The 23,884-nt window shown below is 39.9% G+C and overlaps 1 protein-coding gene across 3 annotated transcripts in view; it reads right to left on the bottom strand.

Moving 5' to 3' along the window:
• LOC108496484 overlaps positions 1-18,288 on the bottom strand; it is a 30,548-nt gene extending 12,260 nt beyond the window's left edge. For 2 of the 3 annotated variants that reach the window (XM_017813232.1, XM_017813233.1), the window contains exons 1-5: positions 18,008-18,288; positions 16,971-17,039; positions 10,441-10,474; positions 3,411-3,461; positions 2,280-2,357 (exon numbers count right to left, since the gene is read on the bottom strand). In XM_017813232.1, coding sequence (XP_017668721.1) covers positions 2,280-2,357; positions 3,411-3,461; positions 10,441-10,474; positions 16,971-17,039; positions 18,008-18,082 — 307 coding nt within the window. In that variant the 5' untranslated portion in view covers positions 18,083-18,288. The remainder of the gene's footprint in view (positions 1-2,279; positions 2,358-3,410; positions 3,462-10,440; positions 10,475-16,970; positions 17,040-18,007) is intronic. The other variant, XM_017813234.1, reaches the window with a different exon arrangement.
• Between the last annotated feature and the right edge of the window lie 5,596 nt (positions 18,289-23,884).

Genomic DNA, 23,884 nt, shown 5'->3' with positions numbered 1-23,884 from the left:
TTCATAAATCTCCAAGTTTGAGGCTTATTACCTAGCGTGAAAAGTTTTACTCTGAACAGCTTAAACATAACAAATTTAAAAGCAGTTTAAAACAGCAGCTGTTCCCTTATGTCATAATTTCCAATGCTCTGTATTTGTGATGGCTTGACCCCAGCCAGCAGCCAAGAACCACATAGCTGCTGGCTCACTCACATACACACCCTTCAGCAGGGTGGGGAGAAAATAAGAAGAACAAAAGCAAGAAAACCAGGGGTTGAGATTAAAGACAAATTAATAAGTGAAGGAAAGAGGGGTAAAAAAAAAAAAAAGAAAAACACATGCAAAACCCCGTTGCTCACTTCCCCACCAGCAGACCAATATCCAGTCACAGTCTCTGAATAGCCACCTTTGAAGTTAAACCTTGCTCCAACCTACCCTCTCCATCCCCCCCTTTTTCCTTCTTTGTCTCAATTGAGATTGCTGACAGAATATGCAGCCCAGAATATCCTCTGTCCAAGTTCAGGCCAAGTGTCCTGGATGTGACACCTCCCAGACTACTGCCCACCCCCAGTCTACCCAAGTGGTGAGGGATGGGGACCCGGAGTAACGAGTCTTGACACAGTGCACTGCTCAGCAACAGAAAAAATACACTGGCACGTCATCAAAACTGCTTCAGTCACAAATCCAAAACATACAGGCTGCTATGAAGAAATTCAACCCCATCTCTGATCTGCTACAGTATTATACTTCCAAATCTTAGCTCTGCAAATAAACTACCACCTAATGAACTGAAGGCGTTCTTGTAACCAAAGTTTTCTACTAAAAATGCTTCTAGTAATAAATTACTATGATTTTTAATATTACCGCTTTATGTGAAGTAACAAAAAGATAATTCACTAAACAGGGAAATTTTCAGCTAATATTAGGAAATTTGCTGCTTAGGTCTTCATGAGGGAACATATTTCTCTAGGCTACCAGTACATACTTGGAACACTAAGGCCACTGAGAAGGGTTGCCTAATCTAGCACTTAGAAAGAAAGAAAGCCTTAAAATTAATCTCATTAGTTTGAGACAGACAGGAAAAATATCTTACTGAACAGGAACATTGGTATATCCCACCGAATAGGAAGCCATAAAGAACTATGACTGATGACATGTCACTAGTGGCACTAAGTCCAGTTGGAGGCCAGTAGGTAGTGGTGCACCCTGGGGTCAATACTGGGTCTAGTCTTGTTACCCTCGCATACCCTCAGCAAGGCTGCTGCTGACATATAACTGGGGGAGATGGCTGATACACCAGAGGGTTGTGCTGCCATCCAGAGAGACCCTGAGTGGCTGGAGCTGGGCGGACGGGAAGCTTAGGCTGGTCAACAGGGGCAAGTGCCAAGTCCTGCATCCAGGGAGGAACAAGCCCAGGCACCAGCACACGTCAGTTTGGGGCTGGCTTGCTGGACAGCAGATTGGCAGGAAAAGCCCTGGTGGACACTAAATTGAAGATGAGCCAAGAAAGGCTGATGGTATCCCTGAGATGGAAAAGGAGCAGTGTTGACAGCAGGCTCTGCTCAGCACCAGTAGGGCCAATTCTGGAGTGCTATGTCAAGTTCTGGACTTCCCAGTACAAGAGACATGGACACGTGAAGGACCATGAAGATGATGAAGGTACTAGAGCATCTCTCCTATGACAAACAGCTGAGAGAGCTGGAACTGCTCAGCCTGAAGAAGAGAAGGCTCAGAGGGGATCTTGTCAGTGTGTATAAATATTTGAAGGGAAGGTGCAAAGAAGTGGGAGCCAGGCTCCTTTTAGTGGTGCCCAGTGACAGGACAAGAGGCAATGGCACAACTGAAACACGTCTGAACATCGGGAAACACACCTTGACTGCGAGGATGACTGAGCACTGGCACAGGTTTCCCTGAGAGACTGTGGAGTTTTTCACCTTGGAGATATTCAAAAGCCGTCTAGACATGGTCCCAGGCAAGCTCCTCTGGGACTTGACCAGGGGGTTAAGACCAGCAGAAGTCCCTTCCAACCCCAAAAATTCTGTGGTCTGGGAAAAGCTTGTATACTTAGATGGCTCCTTCAGGAACAAGCTGTATTAAAAGTTAAGGTGTATAAAAGAGGTGGCCTTCATAATATGCAGTGCAACGAGCTAACACTTAAAAGGTATGAGATAGATATTATCCTATAAGTTATTGAATATATTTCCAGAAAATGAAATAGTATCTAAAATGCCACCTTTTATTTCAAAAAGCCATTTGGTCACAAATTCAAAGGTACACAATTTATAAAACAAAAAACATACCAACTAGAGGTTCTTCTCTTTTGGGATCATTCATAAAATCCTTCAGACAGGTTATGTACTTTGTAAGTCCTCTCTTCACTAAAGTAAAAAATACACACATAAAGAGACATTACGCATTATACAGTTTGCACATAACATCCATGATCTTAAAGGAGTTTCTAATGGAGAATTTAATGGGGACAAAATTTGCACTCTGAAATACATACAGAAAACAGCAAGGCCTCAGTCCCTCAACAGAAAGACTCCAAAACCCTGTCCTCCATAACAATTTTACACACAAGGATTTAATGTCTTCAAGAAAAGAACCAAAACCTCCATGGGAATGCCTCCTGCCACAGCAACAGTGTGGCCCATTCCTACCAAAATTTCAGTCTTCTTAAAATCTTTCTATGTTGTTTTGGGGCTTTTTTGCTTGAGGTGACATGCAGCAGTAGCATAGTGCGACACAGCTGACATGTAACAAGTTGGCGCTACATAATTCATCTCCATAAACAAGATTCTTACAAACTGAAATGCATTATGCAGTTCTCATGCATTTGTGTGTCTGTGCAGCAGCTCACTGTGAGCTGGCTATTGCCAAGCTGACAGAGAAAGGCATGTGGTCTTCTGGACTTAATAAAGAAAGATCCACACAGAAAAAGGTTAAAGGTTTCTTCAAGGTAATTTTTTTCTTATTTCCTAACATACAACTAAATATTCCTGTCTTAGTATCATCTTAATAGCAAACAACTCATACTGTTCTTGGTTTATATGTTTCTGGTTTGTCAAACTTCCACTGTATCATTTGTGTACAGAAAGAGTGATGCAAAGTTTTTTATTGAAAACTTCAACAACGAATAAAAATTAGCTAAATGCAGTAAGATATCAGATAATCGTGAAGGCAGAAAGTATGTCTCAAGTTCAAAAGTCTTTCTGTGAAAATACTTGTAACTTCATATTCTCCTAAGACCTTTTCTTAGGAAAGAAAATTAACCAGTGCACAAAGGAAAAGCAATAGTTCAAACGTTTGGCAGGTTGCACTGCTTCTTTATAGACCACAATCTAATCACCTGCTTTAGTCATCATTAAAACAAAACAATTGATTTCAAAGTTGCATCTGAAAAGGACATTAGCTCATTTATATTCAGCTACCTGGTCTCTGTGCTTCATACTTCATCGGAGTTTGGACTGGAGCTGCAGGACCTAGGATAACAGTTTGACAGTCAGACAACTACTTCTCATTTGCTTTTATTAAGTACCTAGTGGGTCATCCAAACATGTTACAGAATAGAACAGTTATCTTCATTTTAAGGTTTAATACAGGCTCAGTATTCCCTCTTGATGTAGTTTTCTTCTGTAACTTCACTGCTGTCAGAAAAAGTCTCTCATTCCACTCCCCTCCCCCATCAACACAATATACCAAACGTGAATTTCACAGAAGCCCAGAATATTAAATTCTTATTTGATTTTTAAATGCTTTTCATACTGGCTACTTATTTTAATTATTTTAACTATTCAGTATCATGCATGACAATCAATCTATGTTACAGGTACTCATCATAAAACTTCCGGTCTAAACATTTAGAGCCTAAACACAGTCTCAGACACAATCAATGTCATCATTAAATTGCATCTTCTTTTACATAGGGCTCTGTATATATTCTTAATCACTCAGAGCTTCAGAATGAATTTTCAGATGTATTTTATAAAGGTACTTCTCCCCACTCCCTCTCAAATCCATAGACACAAACGACCATGCATTAATGATGTTGTTGGTATTTTGTAAGTCACAGCATTCAAGTTTACAACAAGGCGACACACTAATACTCATTTACTGGAAAAAGTGGAAGTTTGAGTTAAATTACACAGTTGCACATGTAATTACTATTGAAATCAAGTTTTCTATACTCATGGCAAACACAGCGTGTTGTATACATCAATTTTTTTCCTCTTTTCTGCATAAGACAGGTACTTAAGAGATAGGTATCAAAGCTGTAAATCAAATCAAATCATGGTTGTAAACATGTTGCAAATAACTCTGCAACATTAACATAAGGGAGGGGTCTGGGAAAGCATATCTCCCTTGATTCCTTATAATAAATTATGCATTCTTTTCAGTTAAATGCTTCAAAATTTCTGGTAGCAAGAACAAAAAAAGATCTCCAGGTACTCTGCAAGCACAACAATTCAGAGTTGTTCAGCTAGTGTCTGAAGCTCAAGTCAGATTCCAGGTCCAGCATCTGCAGACTGACAACATGGCCAAACGCTAAATGACACAAATAAGCACCTGCGAAACAAGATTTTTAGTGCTTTATTTTGATTTTACTTCTAGAGGAAACTGCATTTAGAGAGAATTGCACCAGAAGCAGTTCACAGTGCAGTCTGCCTTAACACGGTTACAGTTTACAAACATGGTCAAGCTAAAAATCAAGTTCTAGCTGCTACTATCACCAAAAGTAGCTGTTGGGGAGGTTGTGAGGTTTTTTTCCCTTATTAAAAAAAAAGGCAGTTAGTAAATATCATTGCTCCTGGAAAAAGTTTAACAAAGCAATTATGATCTTAAAGACTCTCCCATTCAGCAACAGCAGGTTTCCAGGCTAACATTTAACTCATGCTTACTAGCCACATGGTTTTGTAATATTGCTAATAAGGTAAATTACATTTCTTAAGCACCCAAAACACAATGTTTTCCCTAAAGCATATCAGACTGATCAATGAGCTGAAAATCAGCTGGAATACCAGGCTCAAAGGGACACGATCAACAGCGCAGCCTCCTGGTGCTCAGTAAGCAGCAGAGTGCCCTAAAGACTGATTACAGGGCCCACAACAATTAATACCAACATCAGTAACCCGGTTGAGGATGCACAAAACACTCTCAGCAAATTCACAGACAACAGTAACCTACAGGCAACAACCGATGTCAAAGTTTCAATAAAGCAGGACCCTGGGAACATTAAGGCAAACCCCATCCTGAGATGCAGCACAAGCTGCTTACTTCAGAATACCTTATCCTCCATTATTTGGGTCTTGCAAGGCTGGCTAGTACCATCCTTGTTCAGTTCAAGTGGGAAGTGGAGAAAGAAGGAGGATTGTCATGGTTTGAAAGCCCCAAAATCCAATTCCCTAGTCCAAACCCCCCTCCCACATCTCAAAATAGCCACCAAGGCAAACAACCAAGAGCAAATAATTTATGAGAACAGTTTTGGGAGCTCGACTTGTTTAGTCTGGTAAAGTGGAGACTAAGAGGACATAGCAGGGATACATCAACGGCAGCTACAAAGATTTCCAACCCTGTGTGGATGTGACAAAAGTATTAACAAGTAGCAGCCAGAAATAGTTGCTTCAGAGGCAAAGATAAGATGTTAGGATAAAATTCCTCTTTAAGACAGAAGAGTAACTATGGACTGATCAAACACAGGTTACAGACCCTCTGCCTGAGGAGATGTTCAAGAACTCAGCAAGCAAGGGATGATCCAGCACTGGCAGTAGTCCTGCTTCAATCAGGAAGTTAGGAAATCTTATCAGTATCAGGAAATCCCTTTCAGCTAATGATTTTATTTAGTAAGGGCTATTTTCCAGTTACTAGTTACCTACATGAATGAACAAAAAAACCCTTTCCTTTCCATATTCAGAGTGCTGAACATATAAAAGATGGAGAACAAAGAAATATCTGTAAGTGCATTTGTAATACACACACATTCCTAACGCCAGAAATATAAGTCATGTTTCAAAACTTAAGGGAAGTATCAGACATTGTCAATTCAGCTATTCAACAGCAAAGAAGTACTGGGCTCAGCACTGCAGATTCCCTTTTGAATACAAGAGGGGAAGTGCACAAGGACGCCAGATTCCATTGTGTAGAGAAACTCCCCAAGAGAGAGGTGGGTAAGGGTGTTGAAGCAGTTTTCAATCTTAAACTTCTATTATTACGGCTTCTGAAACATTTCCTCTTCTAGTCTTCAAGTCAGAAAAGAACTTCCAGGTTGGGTTTTTTTTGAAAACATTGCAGTAGTTATACATCCCAAAACCTCATGCATGGTTATCAATGTTTAACAAACACTGAGCATGGAGGGACATGTTAAAATAAATAAATTTCTGATAACAAAGCTGAAATGCTGATTAGTATACTGATAAGGTTGTAACTATTGAACACATGATGTCTGTACCTTCACTGGAGAAAGAATTTGCCGTCAGTGCTGTTAAATAACTGCAGCTTATCTTCAGACTGGATTCCTCCCCTTGACTCCATGTCAACCACCACAGTGAAGCTTTCTTTACTCATGGTGCTACATAGAGGTTTTAAGTTGAAAGATGCAGATGCAGATTAGCAGATCTAATAACTAAGCACCTAACAACATTCCTTATTACACTTTTGTATTGTTGTAAGAGCAGCACTGCAAGCTAACTCTGCGCCTTACTGTAATGCGAGAAAAATTCCACAGGCTGTGTGAAAAAGAAATTCATTAATCCACTTCTCTTTGTGCCAAATTAATTTCACCAATAAAGCTAAGCAGCCCAGAAATAACTTTAGTAGGGCTCATACCCTATACTATGCCTTCTGCCTGAGCTGACTCATAGTATTAAACCACTGGATTTTGCTACTGTCCAGCAAACATTTGCCTAACATGTATGTCGGCATCTCCCCATCATTTAATGCCTCTTCCTCAAAGCAAAAAGTTTTCCAAACTTCTCTATTTTGGCCAAGAGGTCCCAGGAAAAAAAGCAATGTTCGGTCTCCTCCCCTCCTTACCCCTGAATACATGTGCAACTGCCTCAAAACAAGCTGAAAGAAGTATTTCATCTGTCCAATTATATCACTGTACAAAGGAATTACATGACTAAAATTCATATACTCAGCTGAGCTTTGATTTAACTCTCTTACTAAAGTCTTAGAACTTCAGCATCTTCCATTCCCCTATCTTCCATTAAGGTGCTCTCCTCTGAACTGCTGAAGAGCAGGCAAAAAAACCCCAACAAACCCAAACCAAAACAACTAAAAACTGACCCAGACATCCAATTCTGTCATTATAACAAAAATGACTTGTTGACAGTTTTGCCATATGGAAATTCAGAAGGTATGCAGAGGACTTCCTTACAGAAAGCAGTACTCCTCCAAAAACAAACATCTGGAAACATGGGCATTTCCTCACTTAAGTGACTTCAAAGCCAACATGACTGCACAGTAAAACAGGTTACATGCACTCACCACAGTTACTTTTGATGAGTTCAGAAAGGATACTGTACATGGCATGTCCCACTGGGAAACACTCAGAATCTAAATCATTTGTCTTTTTAAATTTTGGGTTACAAACGATAACAGCATTGGAAGTGTTCTCCCTACTAACAAAGGAACTTCTTTTAATTCTGCAGCAAGGAAGAAAATGCAGATGTTGGTGTAAAACATTCTAAATATGTCAAACCTTATCCTCCAAAGCATCTGTTCTTCTTTTGACATTTAGTGGACATTTCAGATACTTGTCAGGTTTTGTCCCAAGTGATTTCCAAGAAAACTCATCCTTCACTTTCACAAAATCCATACAATTTTTTTCCTGGCTCTTTGAACATGCTTTCACATTTCACTCTCACTGGAATATTTGATAAAATGAACATTAGAACAAGATTGCAGATCCAGCAGCAATAACAGGAGTATCTCATTAATTTATATCCTGAAATAATACTGGATTTATACTTTACACATGGCATCTAATTTAAGAATATCCATACTTTCTATGCTCATTCACAAAACTTTACTACTGAATTCCACGAGTGCAGTAAAATTTTTGTTCATGCTCTACTACATAAATCTGCAAACTGCAGAAAAAGACATTAGTTACTTAAAATGAAAAAATAAAGGCCAAACAAATTCCTAATTTATTCTTTTATCTCAGTGACAGAGCACAATGAATTTCCTGGATCTGCTGGATCTTAAGGGAGAATTATTTCTATAACTGGTAATATATCCATGGGAGAGTTTCTAGAAGTTCTGTGTAACTGACTGTATAATTCTGCATTAGAGTTCCCAAAATTAAATCTGAATTGCTATCGCTGAAAAACTTACTCAGGTGAAAAGCTTTTCTGCTTGTAATAACACCCAATCCATCACAACTAAAACATACAAATAGATTTCATAAGGCCAAATTGCAGCCTCTTTTGAACAAATAAACCCTACCAGTGGCTTGCAAATCAGCCTCCCACATCTTGATCTTCAGCGAAGCAAAATGAAGTACTGGTAGAGTAGGATAAAGGAGACATCGATAGTATGAATAATCGTTTTGTATTAGAAGTAAAAGTTTCTGATTGCTTCGAAATGATTGCTGAGGCAGAGAACTTTCTGGATAAAAGCACACCTTGCAATGCTTCTGACATGTGGCACCCTGTGATGCTGGGACTCCTCCAGAAGTTAGAGCTAACTTGTTTACCAAAGGTTCACACCTAGATTCTTCACTTTAATAATCAGATATTTTAATTTCTCTCTTCTTGTTCTATAAGATACATCACAGTTAAAAGATTCCAAGTCATGACATTTCCAAAGATACAGTGTTTGTAGCGTGCACACATTCTTAACCCAAATTCTCCACGGGACACTGAGCTTGTACACACACGACTGTTTTCTAAAGACGTAGGTCTTTGCAACAGGCTCCTGTGTTCCACCATTCTTGTCATAGTTTTGCTGCCACACCTTCTGTCACCTTATTCAAGTCTCACTTTCTGTCCCATGCATCCTTTACATTACTCCTCCAAAACAGGATTTTATGATCTTGAAGAAAGAACCTCTTCAGTTAGTGAGTATTACTTTTAATGATCATTTTTCACAAGAAATTCAAAGAAATCTGTAGAAAGTGCCTTTAACTAAAAAGCCTTGCCCATAGCCACACAGATATGTTCTTGTTGCTGAGGTACAAATGCAATTTTGGAGTGCTTGAATCCACTGGATTTTGAGAAGATCTATAAGTTTTCACAACTTATTCAAATTCTTTCAAGGAGCTCCATTATCAGTATTTCTAGAAAGAGAAGATCTGCAGGTGGCAGTCATGTCTGCTGAGGCAAAATCTCATAATTGTTCACACACTTGAATGACATGTCTTGCACTAATTCTCTTATCAACACAAAACCATGAGAGCAGATAATGAAGTCCAGTTTCTTAGAAGGTTGCCTCTGACCAGTGCTTTTATAAATCTTTTGCATGTGTTGATTCTTCAGGGTCCAGCAAGTGGTGAGCTCAGCCTGCAGCACTTCCCTCAGTACAGGACTGACACCATCGCTCTCCTCTGTGCAGATGTGCATTTTCAGGCACTCTTGATCAACTTGGTTCAAAAAGACTGCGAGGTTCAAAAGATACTGGGGAACAGATGACAAAGCCGGAACGTAAGCCTTGTTTCTTGGGAGAACAGGCTAAGAAGATAAAGTAGAAGTGAAAGGCTTATTTCTTGTGATGACTGACTGTATAACCATTTTGGGTTTTAATCATCTCACTGGTTTGTATCAGTACTCCCATATCTGCCTACGTACTCTGCTTCCCGTACATCACCATAAGTACCTTTACAACAGGATTTTCATTTCCACTGTGAGGCAGTTATATCCCACATTTTCAACTTTTCACCACAACTTTTATTTTCATTCACATACGACAGTCTGGATTCACATTCTCAGTTTCTGGGGGAAAAGACACCCCAACAACTGAATTCACCTTGAATACATCTTTGCTACTCCAAGTCCACTACAATAATGAGAGGCAGAACATTCCTGTGATGCAGCCAAGCAATTTCAGCCCTGGTAGAGCTGCATCTGCAACGGTGCTGTGTTAGACTGCTGATTTAGCTTCTTAGCATACTGCCTGAAGCTTAGCAGTGAGCGCGTAAAGCTGACAGAAAAGTGGGAGGTGGTTTAGCCTGGGAAGGTGAGAAACGAAAATACTGACTACGCATCCCTCCACTACGCAGATATACAAACATTTACATGTGGAAAGGCATAATTAAGGTTTTGTGCTCTAAAATAATTCTTTGCTCCACAGTTTACTAGATAGAAATCTCAGAAGAATGTTCAGCATATAAACAGAACCACAGTTACAGACACATGAATCTGGCAAATGCAAATACCTGAACTACTAAAACAGCAACAAACATTAAAATTCCCAAGCATTATCTGTCCTAGAAGGCTGGAAAGAAAAAAGTGTTATACTTACAACAGACAGTCTTGGATCTCAGGGCTTTCTCTTTCTTTAATTATGAAGACGCAAGTCATCCCAAAATAAAATAAGAAAAAGAAATTAATGTGTTGCACCATTTGAAGGAAAAACCCTGTACTTCCTGAGAAGCCTTCGCAGACCAATCACATTACAGGCCAAAGTTTCCATTGTCATATAGGAAAAATTAGAGCCTTTATGATTTTCTGCAAAAGCTGGAAGTACTGACAAAAGTGTACTTACAGTTAACACAAGTTTAATTTCAAGAAAGCCTTGTTACTTAATTAAGTTTTAAGAGATGATTATGGATTGAAACACAACATCTCAAAGATGCCAGGAAAACCTTGAGTTCTGCATGACTGCAGCCCCTAAGCTTTCAAAAGTTGTAGTTCCCACCAAAAAAACAACAAAAAAAAAGAAAACCTCTCCACAAAAGGGAAAACAAACTAACTAAAAGCAGCTCCTCCACCACTTTGAGTAGATTTGGCTAAACCTTAAGGCTAGCCAAATCTCATGAAAGATCATTCATATAATGAAGAACAGGAAAAGTGGCTTTTATCAGCTGAATCCAGAACAGATCACTTTCTGGCAGAATCTAAGGGAAAGAGGAACTTAAATTTCCATTTCAGAACATGGCTAAAACAATCCTGACTCATTTTGAGAACTTTTTGGCAAATAAACACAAACTTGACATTTACAAGAAAGAAACAATATGTATGATGGTTCCACTTGTAAAGCATCTCTCTGTCCAGAGCAGTCCATGGAGTTAAGTGCTATATTTTCAGAATTCAGTGGCATGGAAGAGATAACGCACATAGGTGTCACAATTCAACAGGAAGCAAGACTGACGTAGCAGTTAATTGTTTGAGAAGCCAAAACGCTGTCCTTCCACGGCAGTTAGGAAGTTACCTAAGTCCCAGTATCGCCACAGATAGTGGATGGTTTTGTATAAACTCAGAAGGATTTCGTAAACTTAGAATACAGACACAACCTCTCTTGCAGTTATGCTGCTCCAAGTTTTTGTTACTTGCCATTCTGCAGTTTTACAACAAACAGCTGCTAATACCAAGTTTTTCAGACAAGTGCAGAAAACATTAGCAACTGTGAGCTGCTGCTCAAAAAGAATTTCCTTCTGACCCTTTTCAGACAATCAGCTTTGATTGCACTTTGGTTACTGCTAATATCAGAAATGGAGTTTCACCGCTGACGCTAAGGGGTCCATTTTACTTGTGATCCCTTCTACATCAGGAATTAAGATTCTCACACATTAGGTAAGCAACTTATTCTCTGTCCTGGGTCAAGTGTTGCAACAGCTGTTTTTGAGCTGAGGCTATGAAAAGTTAGAGTAACTTTTAACAAAGTGTCTAACTTTGAGAAGCCAAAACTCAAAAACTACTGTTTTTAAGGGTTAAAACCTCCCACGTACACTGGGTTAATGTAGTTTTGTAGATACCTCAATACCTGTAAGAGGTATTGCATAAAGTAGTTTTCCACACAATTCAAGTTCACCAGTCATCTAACAGAACAGTTTCATGTGCATAGTTAAGTATTACATAAACATAATTCAGTTGTTCTTAAACATATACACTTCTGAAATACATCTGCTAGATGTCAGCAGCAAGTTTTGGTTGGTTGGTTGGTTTTCTGTATGCTTTGTTTATTTGTTTTTCTCAAAAGAAAAGCTCCACAATTTAAGTCTCTCTGGATCATAAAGATAGGCTGCAGAACACAACAGCATGCTTTTTGAGACCAAACATAAACAATGCAACAGCCAGGTAATTTTCCTCTAACTGAAACATAGCTATGTCAGCATTCCAAGTATCAACACAAAAATGCACGACTAAAATGCTTTTCCAGCATGGTTGATTTTAATGCCATAAGAAAGGGCAGAAAAGTTGCCTGTACATCAGGTATTTTCAACCACAGGTTCTGATGCACAGCAACCAAGGGTAAGAAGTAGAAGAAATTAGAACACTGAAATAGTGAAGACAGAGATTAACAGCTCTTGTTTCTAATGAGCTTGCAGAGTCTTGAATGCAGATTTTTCGCCTTTTGGGACACGGTAGGCATTTCTACCTATCTAACTTCAGATATGAAGGGAGGGCAAGGAACCTTGAATCTTTGACAGAACCAGAAACAATCTTCATCTATGCTCCAAATACAGTTCACAGAAAAGGCAACACTTCTGCTGGTGCCATACCTGCAAAGGGCCATTCAAAAGACATGCAAAAAAAGACATTCCACTCCAGGATTTCCCTTCCAGCAAACTGAGCAATAAAGCTAATGCATATTTACAAAACTAGATTAAAATATATCACATACCACCATATCTCAGGTATATGCAGGTATATTTTATTTGGGGACTGTTCCCTCAAAAGGCCTAGACTTTCACTCAGCTGTCCAAAAAAAAAAAAAAAAAAAAGGTCAACCAAACTCACCTTTCATGCAGTATATCCCCCATTACTCTCACAGGCTTGGTTCAATGAAAAGCATTAGTAAGCTTAGTTGTTGTCCTAGTTAGGACAACTGAGACCAGTTCATCATGGTATGGGTGTAACCCAAAACTGTGTATTCTATAGCCTTCCATGCCATTTCCCAGAAACTGTTGTCAATAGACTATTCGCACCCTCTGCCCATAGAGCCTGACTCCTCAGGCTATAAACTAGGTGTTAAGAGGCCTGTGAGATAGGAGGATGCTCTTGTCCTCACACCCTTTGTGGAACTCCCCGCCCTGAGGGAAGTATTGAGCATTCCTGCCTGAACCGGAGGATATATAATCTTGGAGTCTTGGAACATTTTTAACCACTCGTGGGATCCAGAGGAAGACTGCATCTCATCGCTCTCAACCAGACTTAGACCACCACCCTCAGCTGGACTGCAGTCACCACTTTTGACCAGACTGCAACAGTTCTCCCATCAGCAGGTTTTTCCCCTCTCCCTTTACTTTGGACTCAAGCGGGGCCCAAGGAACACCACTTTGTTCATGCCCCAGGGTACTGGGTTATACATTTGGGTTTTGTGGGTTAAGACCAATTGTTTGTTTGTATGATTGTACTTACTGTATTATGTTAATAAATTGTTATTCTGACTTATAATCTCTCCTTTGAGTTGGGTTCATTTCCCCTGCTGGTTAACTCTTAAACCAGCACAGTTGTTTTCTAAATATTTTACCATAATGGCTAGAAGTAACATGCAACTGTTTTTCAAAGTATATAATACAAGCCAATTCCAGTTTCCAGAGCCAAGAATTATACACACGTGTATGAATGATATTTTGGCTAAGTCACTTTCCACAACTCCCTGTCCCATCAATACCTGTTCAGCAACAAAACCACAAAACCCACCATTATGCAACTATACAGAGGTCACATGGCACTCAGTGCACAAAATACACACAGCCTTGCACTGTGATCACCTCAGCCCCTCAATCTTTTGTCCAGCAGTTTTTACACGGGTTTGGCCTCATGAACTATCAGCAATAGAAAAAAATAAGATGTGTATTCTTATTACTCAAGCTCCAGTTGAAGGATATGGTAAACATCACAGTCATGATCACTGAAGTCAGTGAGGAATACAAACTCTTGGCACAACAAAGTGCCAGGGACAGAAACTAAATGAACTCTGAAGAGGTACACTGTGTAGAATTAAAATCTTAGCTAATATTCTATAAATTAAGCATTCAAAGAAAGTCATTGTGCTGACTAGTGATTTGCTTGATATATTTTTAAGTTACTTCTATTTGCAGTATGTCACCCAGCCTATTTCTACCCCTTGAAATGAATCACACATCAACCCAAAGAGTTACAAAGCACTGAGTCTGCAAATATACAAACACAAATACAAATGAAACAACTCAGGACTCACTTTCTTGTAAGAATGTCCACTCGGATTAACACACAAAACACACAAAATTATTTGCCTCCAACATAGAGGAATTTGAAGAGGCTTTAGGTACAGGCTTATTCTCTTTTAGTTGGGGAAGTAACAAAATATTCTGGATAAAACTTCCATCCAAATTAAAAAATCTCAGCAGTCTGCCTAAGCAACCAGGAAGAAGCATGTATATTTACATTTTGCCCTCCAGCAGTAAATTATTTAGGCACTGTCAGTTTAAACAGCCAGACTGAGTCAGTACAGGAAAAACATCCTAACAATCTCCAACTCATCCAAAGCAATCTTTCTGGAGTCCAAGGAGTACAGCACACTGCAATCAGACTTCCTCAATAGAATTAAGAATTTGACTTAATTATTTCCTTATACATAGGTCACTATTACAATTCTGCCTAGTTTTATGGAAGCAATGCATTCAGTACAATTTACCTAAGAAGTATTCTTAGATGTTTGCAGAGTGACCTCCTCTAAAGAAATTATGCATTCTAATGTTAATGCTTAGGAGTCAGTGGTACTGATACTCAGGAGAAAAAACTATCAACATATAGAGATGAAAAAAAGGTATGCAGAAATAACTTAGGTACCTATTCAAAGTTCAAAAAAAAAAAAAAGAGAGATAGAATAGCCATGTACACAAAGTCAACAGAAGTATTACTACAAATGTGTCAGACAGCCAACCTTTACTACCACAGCTACTCAAAATAACACATTTTACTTTGAATAGCTATGGAAATGTAGGCCAATGAAATGAAAATCATTTCACAATGTAGCACCGTTTACATTTGTTTCTTGACATTTTCCCAGTGATTGTCCTTTTGATGGAGTCCTTTTTCCTGTATTTTTTACCTGTGTTTTTACCTGTATTTTTTGTATTACCTTCTGGTGGAGGGCAAGCACAAAGCACCTTTAACAATGCTATTTTAAAAACAAATAGGTAACTGATAGGAAAAAAGTAATTTGACTAAAGTTATAAAAAATGGTTGGGGGGTTGGCCAGGCCAGTATTGTGATTTAGGTAAAGAACTATTATCTTCTCTTCATTTTATTGTCATAGGACATCCTATGGTATTAGTTTGAAGAGGAATGCCTCTAGCCAGGAACAAACTAAGAGCTCTTCACTATCAACACCTACACTGTATCAAAAAGGAATGTAAGCTCAGGGCTTTTATGGTTACTTCAAACCTAGTGACACAAAAACTTGAAAGAACTCTATGAGTTCTGATCTTTTCCCACCAAAACATCCAATAGATTTAATAAAGTAAGATAACTGAAAAGAATGACGAGGCAATCTTGGAGCAGCCACATGACTTACAGGATTCCACACACCAGGACTAACATTTATCATCTAACACGCACCCAGTTTTTCAACCTGCCCAGTTCTTGTTCCCTATCGGTTTGCAGGCCTTCCTTGACACAAGAAAGTTTGACAGATGTTGCCTAGCACACACCAATTTCCCAAAAGTGAAACAGAAGGAAAACTATATGCAGATTTTCTAAGAAAATAACCACTAGTTTTTCTACTTTAAAAGGGAAAAACATCAATAATTGGATTGCTATGAAAGTTAGCTAAGGAAAAAAAAAAGAAACAACCACAAAACCAAAGGAATTCCTTGCATCAGTAGGGACGTTTGGCAGGACATGAAAATTCTACAAGGGAACAAGAAGTCTCAATCCTGGGAGGAAAAAAGCATTTTGAGAAAGTGGAGCCACTGACTCAAATAAGAATCAACACTACTAAAGTGACCAGCAAGCAGACAACAAAATATTATTAATCTGTCTTGAAAGCAAAGAGGTGGGGAGACGTCCCTCATCTTCAACAAAAAAAAGGGGCCTACAAACACTTGAGAAAGGCAGTATTGCAGTTAGTCTTTAATGTTCCAGGAAGAACAACTTGTCATTAAGAAAACGTCAGAGCAGGCACTACAGTGCCACAACAATACAAACAATCTGCTGAGATTGGAGTACAGACAACTACGTCTCACCTTTATAGATTGAGAATGTGGTGGAGTTTTAAATAGAAGACAATCATCAGCCAATCAACAGTCAAAGGTTCAGCCAAACAACATTTGTAAAAGCCTCATCTCTAAATAAATCCTCTCAGAACGTTGTCTAATAATTTAATGCCTTTACTTGTTTTGTGCTTAAACCAGGGAGCTGTTATTGAGATGCTTCAAAAAAAACCCCAGAACTGTCAGACTTGTTAGTTGAATCTATGTAACCCCTCCAGGAAATCAGAACTGATGTTAATATCAAAGCAATAAGTAAGCCAGTTTCCAGTTTTGTTCACAGTACAGGTGAGCTATGTAGACTTGCAAAACAGAACAGTCCCTTTACCAACTGTATCCAAAATCAGAAGGTTACATTCTTTCACCATTTGTGGCTCCCTATGTAATTCAAATGTTAATTTCACAATTAGCACACATTTACCTTGAGGTATGGCTGATGTTTCAAGTTACATGCTGTAAAAAGTACAGTTGTGAGAGTCCCACCTCCTCATCTTTTTCTTGGGATATTTCAAGCAAATTACTGTTACAGATCTATCGATAAGTTAAATAAGCACTTGAAGCCGTGTGAAATCAAGAACTGAGTCCCAGATTTATGATTAAATTTGCATATACATCTAATATGGAAAAAGTTTACCTTTCTGTGCTTTGCACCACGATAGTGTGACTGAAGACTTATAGAACTCACACAAGAAACTTTACAAACCTAAAAGAGATAAATGAAAGCACATCGTCAGTTATGCTACAGATATTCTGTAGCTGGTGCCAAATAAGAACTCGAAATACACCCGTTCCTACCGTGTAATTCTCAAGGTCTTCTCTGGTTTAACAGTACACTTTGCATGACATTTAAAAGAGCAGCATGCCACTAAAATGACCAGAAATAGAACCCAAACCTGTTCAAATGATGCTTAAATACATGTTTAAATAAATCAGGTGGTAAGAAGTTTTTAAGAGCTTCCCCCTTCTCTCCTACCACTCTTAGTTTTCTAAACTTCTTCAGGGTAGAAAGCCAGCAAAAAGGGATGATCATATAGTGACTAGAAAGGAACAGAGGCAAAATTATGCCCTAGAATAACTGCAACTCCGTTCACTGTTACATCAAAGTGATCAGAGGAACAATGGAGGAAGATATCTGCATTTCATTAAGATCCACAGACACACACCATTGCAATAATTAACGGAAAACATTACAGATGTACAAATATTTCGTATTATCTTTAGCTTTAAAAAAAAGGAAAGACTAATGCATGCTAATATTGTCTACTCTCTTGACATACTGTTGCAGAACTTGAACGCGCCAGAAAAATATTCAGTGCTAGAACAATAATAGGACATTGACAAATTTAGCACGTTGCAGCCTTTAAAGACAAACGGGCCCCTGCAGCCACCTATGAGAAACACTGACCAGAGACTGGAAAGGCTACAATTAAGAACCATCACACCGCACCCCTGACGGCTCAAGAACAGCCTGAATTCACCAAACCCTAAGGCAAGCAGCTCTCCTAGAGACCGACCACATTATTCTCCTCTCACATTACAGCTCCCCTCACTCACAGGTCTCCCCCACCACACCTGGGTCATGTCGGAGAGCGCAGTCTCTGGTACCCGCACACCTCGCAATGCCCGCACTCGAGCACCCGCCCTCAAAAGCCACCAAAGAAACGCACTCACTTCGCAATAAAACACTTTTCTTTCAAATTTCGCTTTGCCGTCTTCTGCCTTAACCTCCTCAGCCACGGCGCTCATCCTGCACAGCCGGGGCGGGGAACTAACAAACCAACAACAAATCCAATTCTTGTTGGCGCGGTGCTTGCCAGTGATCAGTTGGGGGCGGGGGACGCACGTCGGGCGGATGAACTGGGTTATTATTCGATCATTTAGGCGTTATCCCTGTATTTCAGGACCAAACCACATCTCTCGCCGCCGGGACCGCTTTCCGGCGGCTCGCGCCCACTTCCGTCACTTCCGCCACCGCCGCAGCCACGTCCCAGGAGAGCGGCCATTGGCGGGCGGTGGCGAGCGCCTCAGCCAATGGGGAGCCAGCGCGCACGGCGGCCTGGGGATGTCTGCCCTCCGTCTGTGCGTCCGTCTGTCCGCTCCGGGAGCCCCCTGGCGGGCCGGGGGCGGGCAGCGCCATAACGGGCTGAGAGAGGGTTCTGGAGCCAGCTCAGGCATCGATGGAGGCTGGGGCCAAGCCAGGGTGGATGCTGGGACCAGTTTAGGTCTGAGTGGGTACTGGTACCAGTTTAGGATGGATACCGGGACCAGTTCAGGATGGATACTGGGACCAGTTCAGGCCAGGGTGGGCGCTGGGACCAGTTTAGGATTGATATTGGGACCAGCTTAGGACAGAGTGAGTGCTGGGAGCAGCTTAGCATGGGTACTGGGACCAGTTCGGGAGGGAAGCTGGGAGGAGTTCAAGGGGAGGATGCTGGGGGGGATACTGGGACCTTTTCAGCCCAGAGTGAGTGCCAGGACCAGTCTAGGCTGGATACTGGGACCAGTTCAGGCAAAGAGTGAGTACTGGGACCAGTTCAGGGTGGATACTGGGACCAGGTCAGGCCAGGGTGAATGCTGGCACCAGTGTAAGGTGGATACTGAGTCCAGTTCAGGCTGGGGAGCAGGTACTGGGACCAATCCAGAGCAGATACTGGGAGGGGCTCAGGGTGGGCAGGTGCTGGAACCAGTCCAGAGGGGATATTGGGAACCAGCTGAGATTGGGAGCTGGCACCAGTCCCAGAGTGGGGGAGTGCTGGGCCCAGTGGGGGAAGGTTTCTGGGCCCGGTGTGGGGAAGGGGCAGGAAACACACACAGCAGCGCCTTTAATTTAAATGCAAATATTTTATTTTAAAAGGTCTCAGCTTTACACTTCTGGCTGGTAATAAATGTAAAATATAATTTAAGAAGTATGCTTGAAAGTTCCTTCTAAAAGCAGGCTGAGGAGACAGTACAAAACACAACAGAAAAGTGCTCCAGGTTCAAACAACATGCCAAAACATCAGATCCACAGCTCACTGCCTGGTTTTATTTAGCCATAAATATATTTTATAGGTGTGTTTGTGATACACCATGACACCCATGATACTCATATACACGAAGCAGCACAGCTGGTGGTGGTCATTGGGTTACAGGTTACTCAAGGCGATCCCACAGGATTCCCTGGGTTGGCTTCCCTTGGGCTGGAGGGAGGCTGTGCCTGCCCTGCCACTGGGCTGCCAGAATGCTTCACCTCTCCAAGTGGGTAATGTGCACACCCCAGTCACGTGCCCCAAAGCAGGCATCGCCTGCCTCATCTAGCACGTTTACCAGTAGTGCTGGGGTGGTCGTGGTGTTCCTTCCAGAAATACACTCTCCCCAAAAAAAAGATTTGGGGGAATCATGGAATGCCAGATAAGCCAAAACTGTTGGTAGAACTCCATACACCTGTTTGTTAATCATAGAACCACAGAAAGGTTTGGGCTGGAAGGGATTTTAAAGATCATCCAGTTCCAACCCCTTTTCTGTGGACAGGGATACCTTCCACTAGACCAGGTTGCTCAGAATTAGTCTTGTTCTCCACTGTATTCCTTCAGGAGAAGCAGGAATGACACTTCTAATACAGTATTATTAATGAAGTTTGATGGCAGATTATACCGCTTAGTGATGATATTATTGGTACTCATATTTTCCACGGGCATTTCTGTAGCAGTCAGAGTCTTTTACATGGAGTCACATTAAAATGCTTGATCACTATTTGTGGTTCTAATAGCAAAATCTAAAATGGACTAATTGAAAACACTGCATTGTACATGTCATGTAATGCTTCCATGCCTTTCTTTATTAAAAAAAAATTACAAATTAGAAGTGCAATTGCACAGTGAAAAAATACACGTGTAGAAAAAAAAAAATGAGAGAAGCAGGTTCCTTGATTTTTTGGAAGAGATACCATGTCTAAAGAAAAAAGGATTTAGCTGCATATATATATATACTTGCAGAACTAAACTGTTGGTGGTAGGTAGGAGTTTCTTGACAGTACAGCCTCCTGAAGAAAGTTTCACCAGCAAAGTGACCTTTTTGTGCTTTTGGAGTACAACTATAGTTAGTGAGTACCTCTGTCTTAATAATGAGGGCAGGGAGAAATAGGGGATTGCACTTGTGCTTAACACTGTTCTTTTGGCAAAACTTTTGAAGTATGCCTAAAGTGGAAATAAAGCTACAGACACAGAAAACAGAAAGGGTGGAGACCAAAATGTACCATCCTATATAATTAAAAAGGTGGAAAAGGTAGAGGAAGTAAAAGGAACTGCCTTTAAGCAAAAAAGTGTTCTTTGGTTTTGTTAAGAAGGAGTTCAGGAGGGAAGAGGTGTAAGGAAGGACCCTTTAAGAAGAGGGAAGTTTGTTGACCGTATAGAGGAAGAATCTTCTATAAGATAAGAGTAGAAACAAAACTGAATACTGTTACTACGAATTGAGATAACTTTTGCCTTTTTGAAGTTCATTCTTAGATAGGCAAAATCAAAAAAAAACCAAAAAAATTTTTACGCACAGCAGTTGATGCTTGCCTTTCCTTATTTCACATCTTAAATGAACAAAGGAAGGATACATATGGTCCAAAAGTTAAAAAAAAAAAAAAAAAAAAAGAAAGAAGAAAAAGATTCAGAAGGGAGAGTTGACACTCTCCTGTGGTGCAAAATGAGGAGCTCTACACCAGAACTTCACCTGACTTTTTTTAACATAGCCTTTTAATTAGTTAAATACAATCACTGAAACTAGCTAAGCAGCTGATGTTCTTTCTCTTGCCTTCTATCACATCTTCGTATTAGTCACTGGAATACCATAATTCTACCAGTAAAAATGTGAAACTGGAGCTGTCTCTGGAGCCCTGTTGCATGAAGGAAATCCTGAAAAACTTCAGACTGCACAGTTGGAGCATCAGCTTCGCAATTACCAGCAGCAAGAGAGTTAATGCACACATTGGATTTGCCAGAGTTTGGAAGACTAACCCCAGGAAAAGAACAGAAGTGCTTCATGTCTCCTAGAATGATGTTTTCAGTCTGATTGAGAAATGCAACTTAACATTGAATTGCCTCAATCCTTTTTTTCAAAAAATTATTTTTGGCCTGAAAATTATAACAGTTACAAAATCAGTTCTACAGAAAAAAAATAAGGACATGATTTCAGACAACAGAGTTTTTAACCGTGTGTGAAGAATTAATGCTGAGGTCACAGAATAATTACACCTTGATGACAATATATAGCAATCATGGTGATCTTTTCTCTCCCCAAAATTGCTCTTAATTATTTTTTGACTTTCCCTTCAAACATCCACTCAAAGAAAGTTTTTACCTAAGCACAAGCAAGTACTTGGATCTCCGTATGTTTGGGTTTTTTTTAAAAAAAAGTCTTTTGTGGGTTTAGTGTATTTTCCAGCCTGTCGCTTATGACTTTCTTCAGACGTGTTTCTGATAGCATTATAGGGAAATGTACTCCTTATGACAAAAACATATGCCACATGTCATTGAAACATGACAAAGGTGTATTTGTCAGGGTGGTAGTGTCTATGGACATAAGCTACCAGGTGCAGCCCTTTTGTATGAATCTCCTTCGGATAGATAAAAGCCTTGTGACTAAATCCTGAACATGGCCACCAGCACTGTCTCTTGCTCACTATATGTTACAAATGCCTGTTTCAATTGTGACACATGATTTCACACAGGACTTTGCAAGATTTAAAAGAGGAAAAGAAACTCCAGGTAGAGAATCTGCTGTTCTTATGAGAAATTTTCTAAAATCTAGTTTAGGTGTAGGGATTTTGTCTCAGTATGATCAGAAAGGTATTTCCATTTTTAATGTTTACACTAAGAGAGTAGAGAGAAAGAGAGGAAAATATCAGAAAGAGAAGGAAAGAAAAATAGAACAGCAGTTCTATACCCCTGTCATCCTGAGTATGGTTTTTTAGTTACATGACACTCTAATGAAAGAAAATTAGTATTTTAACATTTTTTACCACTACCTAAGGCAATATATGTATCCATAGGTAGGGGAAATGGTGTCTTTTAACTATTTCAATTAAAATGTCACAACTTGTTATGACAAAATAATGGCTTCTCTGAAAAAACTGCTGTGGGTGAGGCTGTCCTATTTAAATTCCAATATGGCTTCAACGTAAAGAGCAGCAGAAGCTGATCTTATCCCACAGAATATTCCTTGCCTCAGGCTTGTTGCCTCTCAAGTATTTTAAGCACTAGGAATTTCTGGAAGAATTGCACATGCCCTGTCGATCTCAATACTATATCAAAGGATGAGCACCTAAAGTCTTACTGAACTTGCTCATGCTCAAATGTCAGACTTCCCTATATCATCCAGAGCAGACTCAGTTCTAATAATTTTATGAATACATCACTGTGTTCTAGTAAAGTGTGGTTAAATCATAGAGATGTACTTTGCATTACCATGCTACAATCAAGGAGTAGGAAGTTAAGTCTTTCCTACAGAGAATTTAGGTACAGTCCCTTAATCTTTCATTTCCCAAGTTAAATCTCCAAGCTGAGGACAACTGAAACAAGTTTACCACTCTCACAGTGCTGCTCTCAGTCAGATTTTTTGAAACAAAGCTTACTTAGGTGTCCGAAGACTCTAAAGTGAATATAAATTACTTATTGTGTTATCTACAGTGGAGGTCTGCCACAGTTTCAGTCACTGGTGTAACTCTGGAAAATTCACACTGGAAAATTCACTCTTTTTTCTGTACAAGATTACCTGTATGTCAAATCATGTTGTTTTTCAGTAAAAATAGTGGCTTTCAGTGGTGTTGGACTAGTATTTTTATGATGCTCAGCAGCTGGCAGCTGAAATCAGGCCACATTCTCAGTAAAGTCAAGACCTTGATCAGCAGCTGTAGCACTGATAATAGTCTCTGCTACCTGTGGACCAAGTAACGTCTCAGGGAGAAACACCTTCTCCCAGCTTTTAGAACTGCTTTTCTTCCACACCCAAAAGTATCCTCCCCAAAGATCAGAGAATTCATTCTGTCTCACTCTCTGGAGAATTTACGGCTGAAGAAGTTTGAATTCTGTTATCCATCAGGCATTTCTTTCAGCCTGAATGCTCCAAGTTCCTATTAGGTAACCGTTTGACTAGGCATTTCTTCTACAAGAATGTTTTTTTATTGTTGCTACAATAAATGTATTGGGAGGCTCCTGAAACAGACCTTAGAGCTGTGCTTGAGGGATAAAACACCAGTTCATTAAGAATATAATCTAAATACAAGTGATTGAAAACATCTGAAACACTACTTCTCAGTGCTAGTTTTTAAACTAATACCAAAGCAACAACAACCACTAAGAAAATGTAACCATTTTAAAGAACTGCTGTGTCTTCCATGCTGTTTACTGGTCAGTGTCAGGGGGTCATTAATGTCTGCATACAAAAAGGTTTTATAAGATTAAATCAGTGGCAATTTAACAGGGTACAAGGTACAATGCCATGTGAGATTTCAGTCCAGACCCAATCCAGGGCAGATGTCATGGGGAGAGGATGAAGGAATAACATCTGTGCCTTAAACACAAA

The sequence above is a fragment of the Lepidothrix coronata genome, unplaced genomic scaffold (genome assembly GCF_001604755.1).
Source record: "Lepidothrix coronata isolate B3197 unplaced genomic scaffold, Lepidothrix_coronata-1.0 Scaffold40, whole genome shotgun sequence".
Taxonomy (NCBI): Eukaryota; Metazoa; Chordata; class Aves; order Passeriformes; family Pipridae; genus Lepidothrix; species Lepidothrix coronata.
Note: the sequence above shows the minus strand (reverse complement) of the source record. Positions and strands in the feature narration are given on the sequence as shown.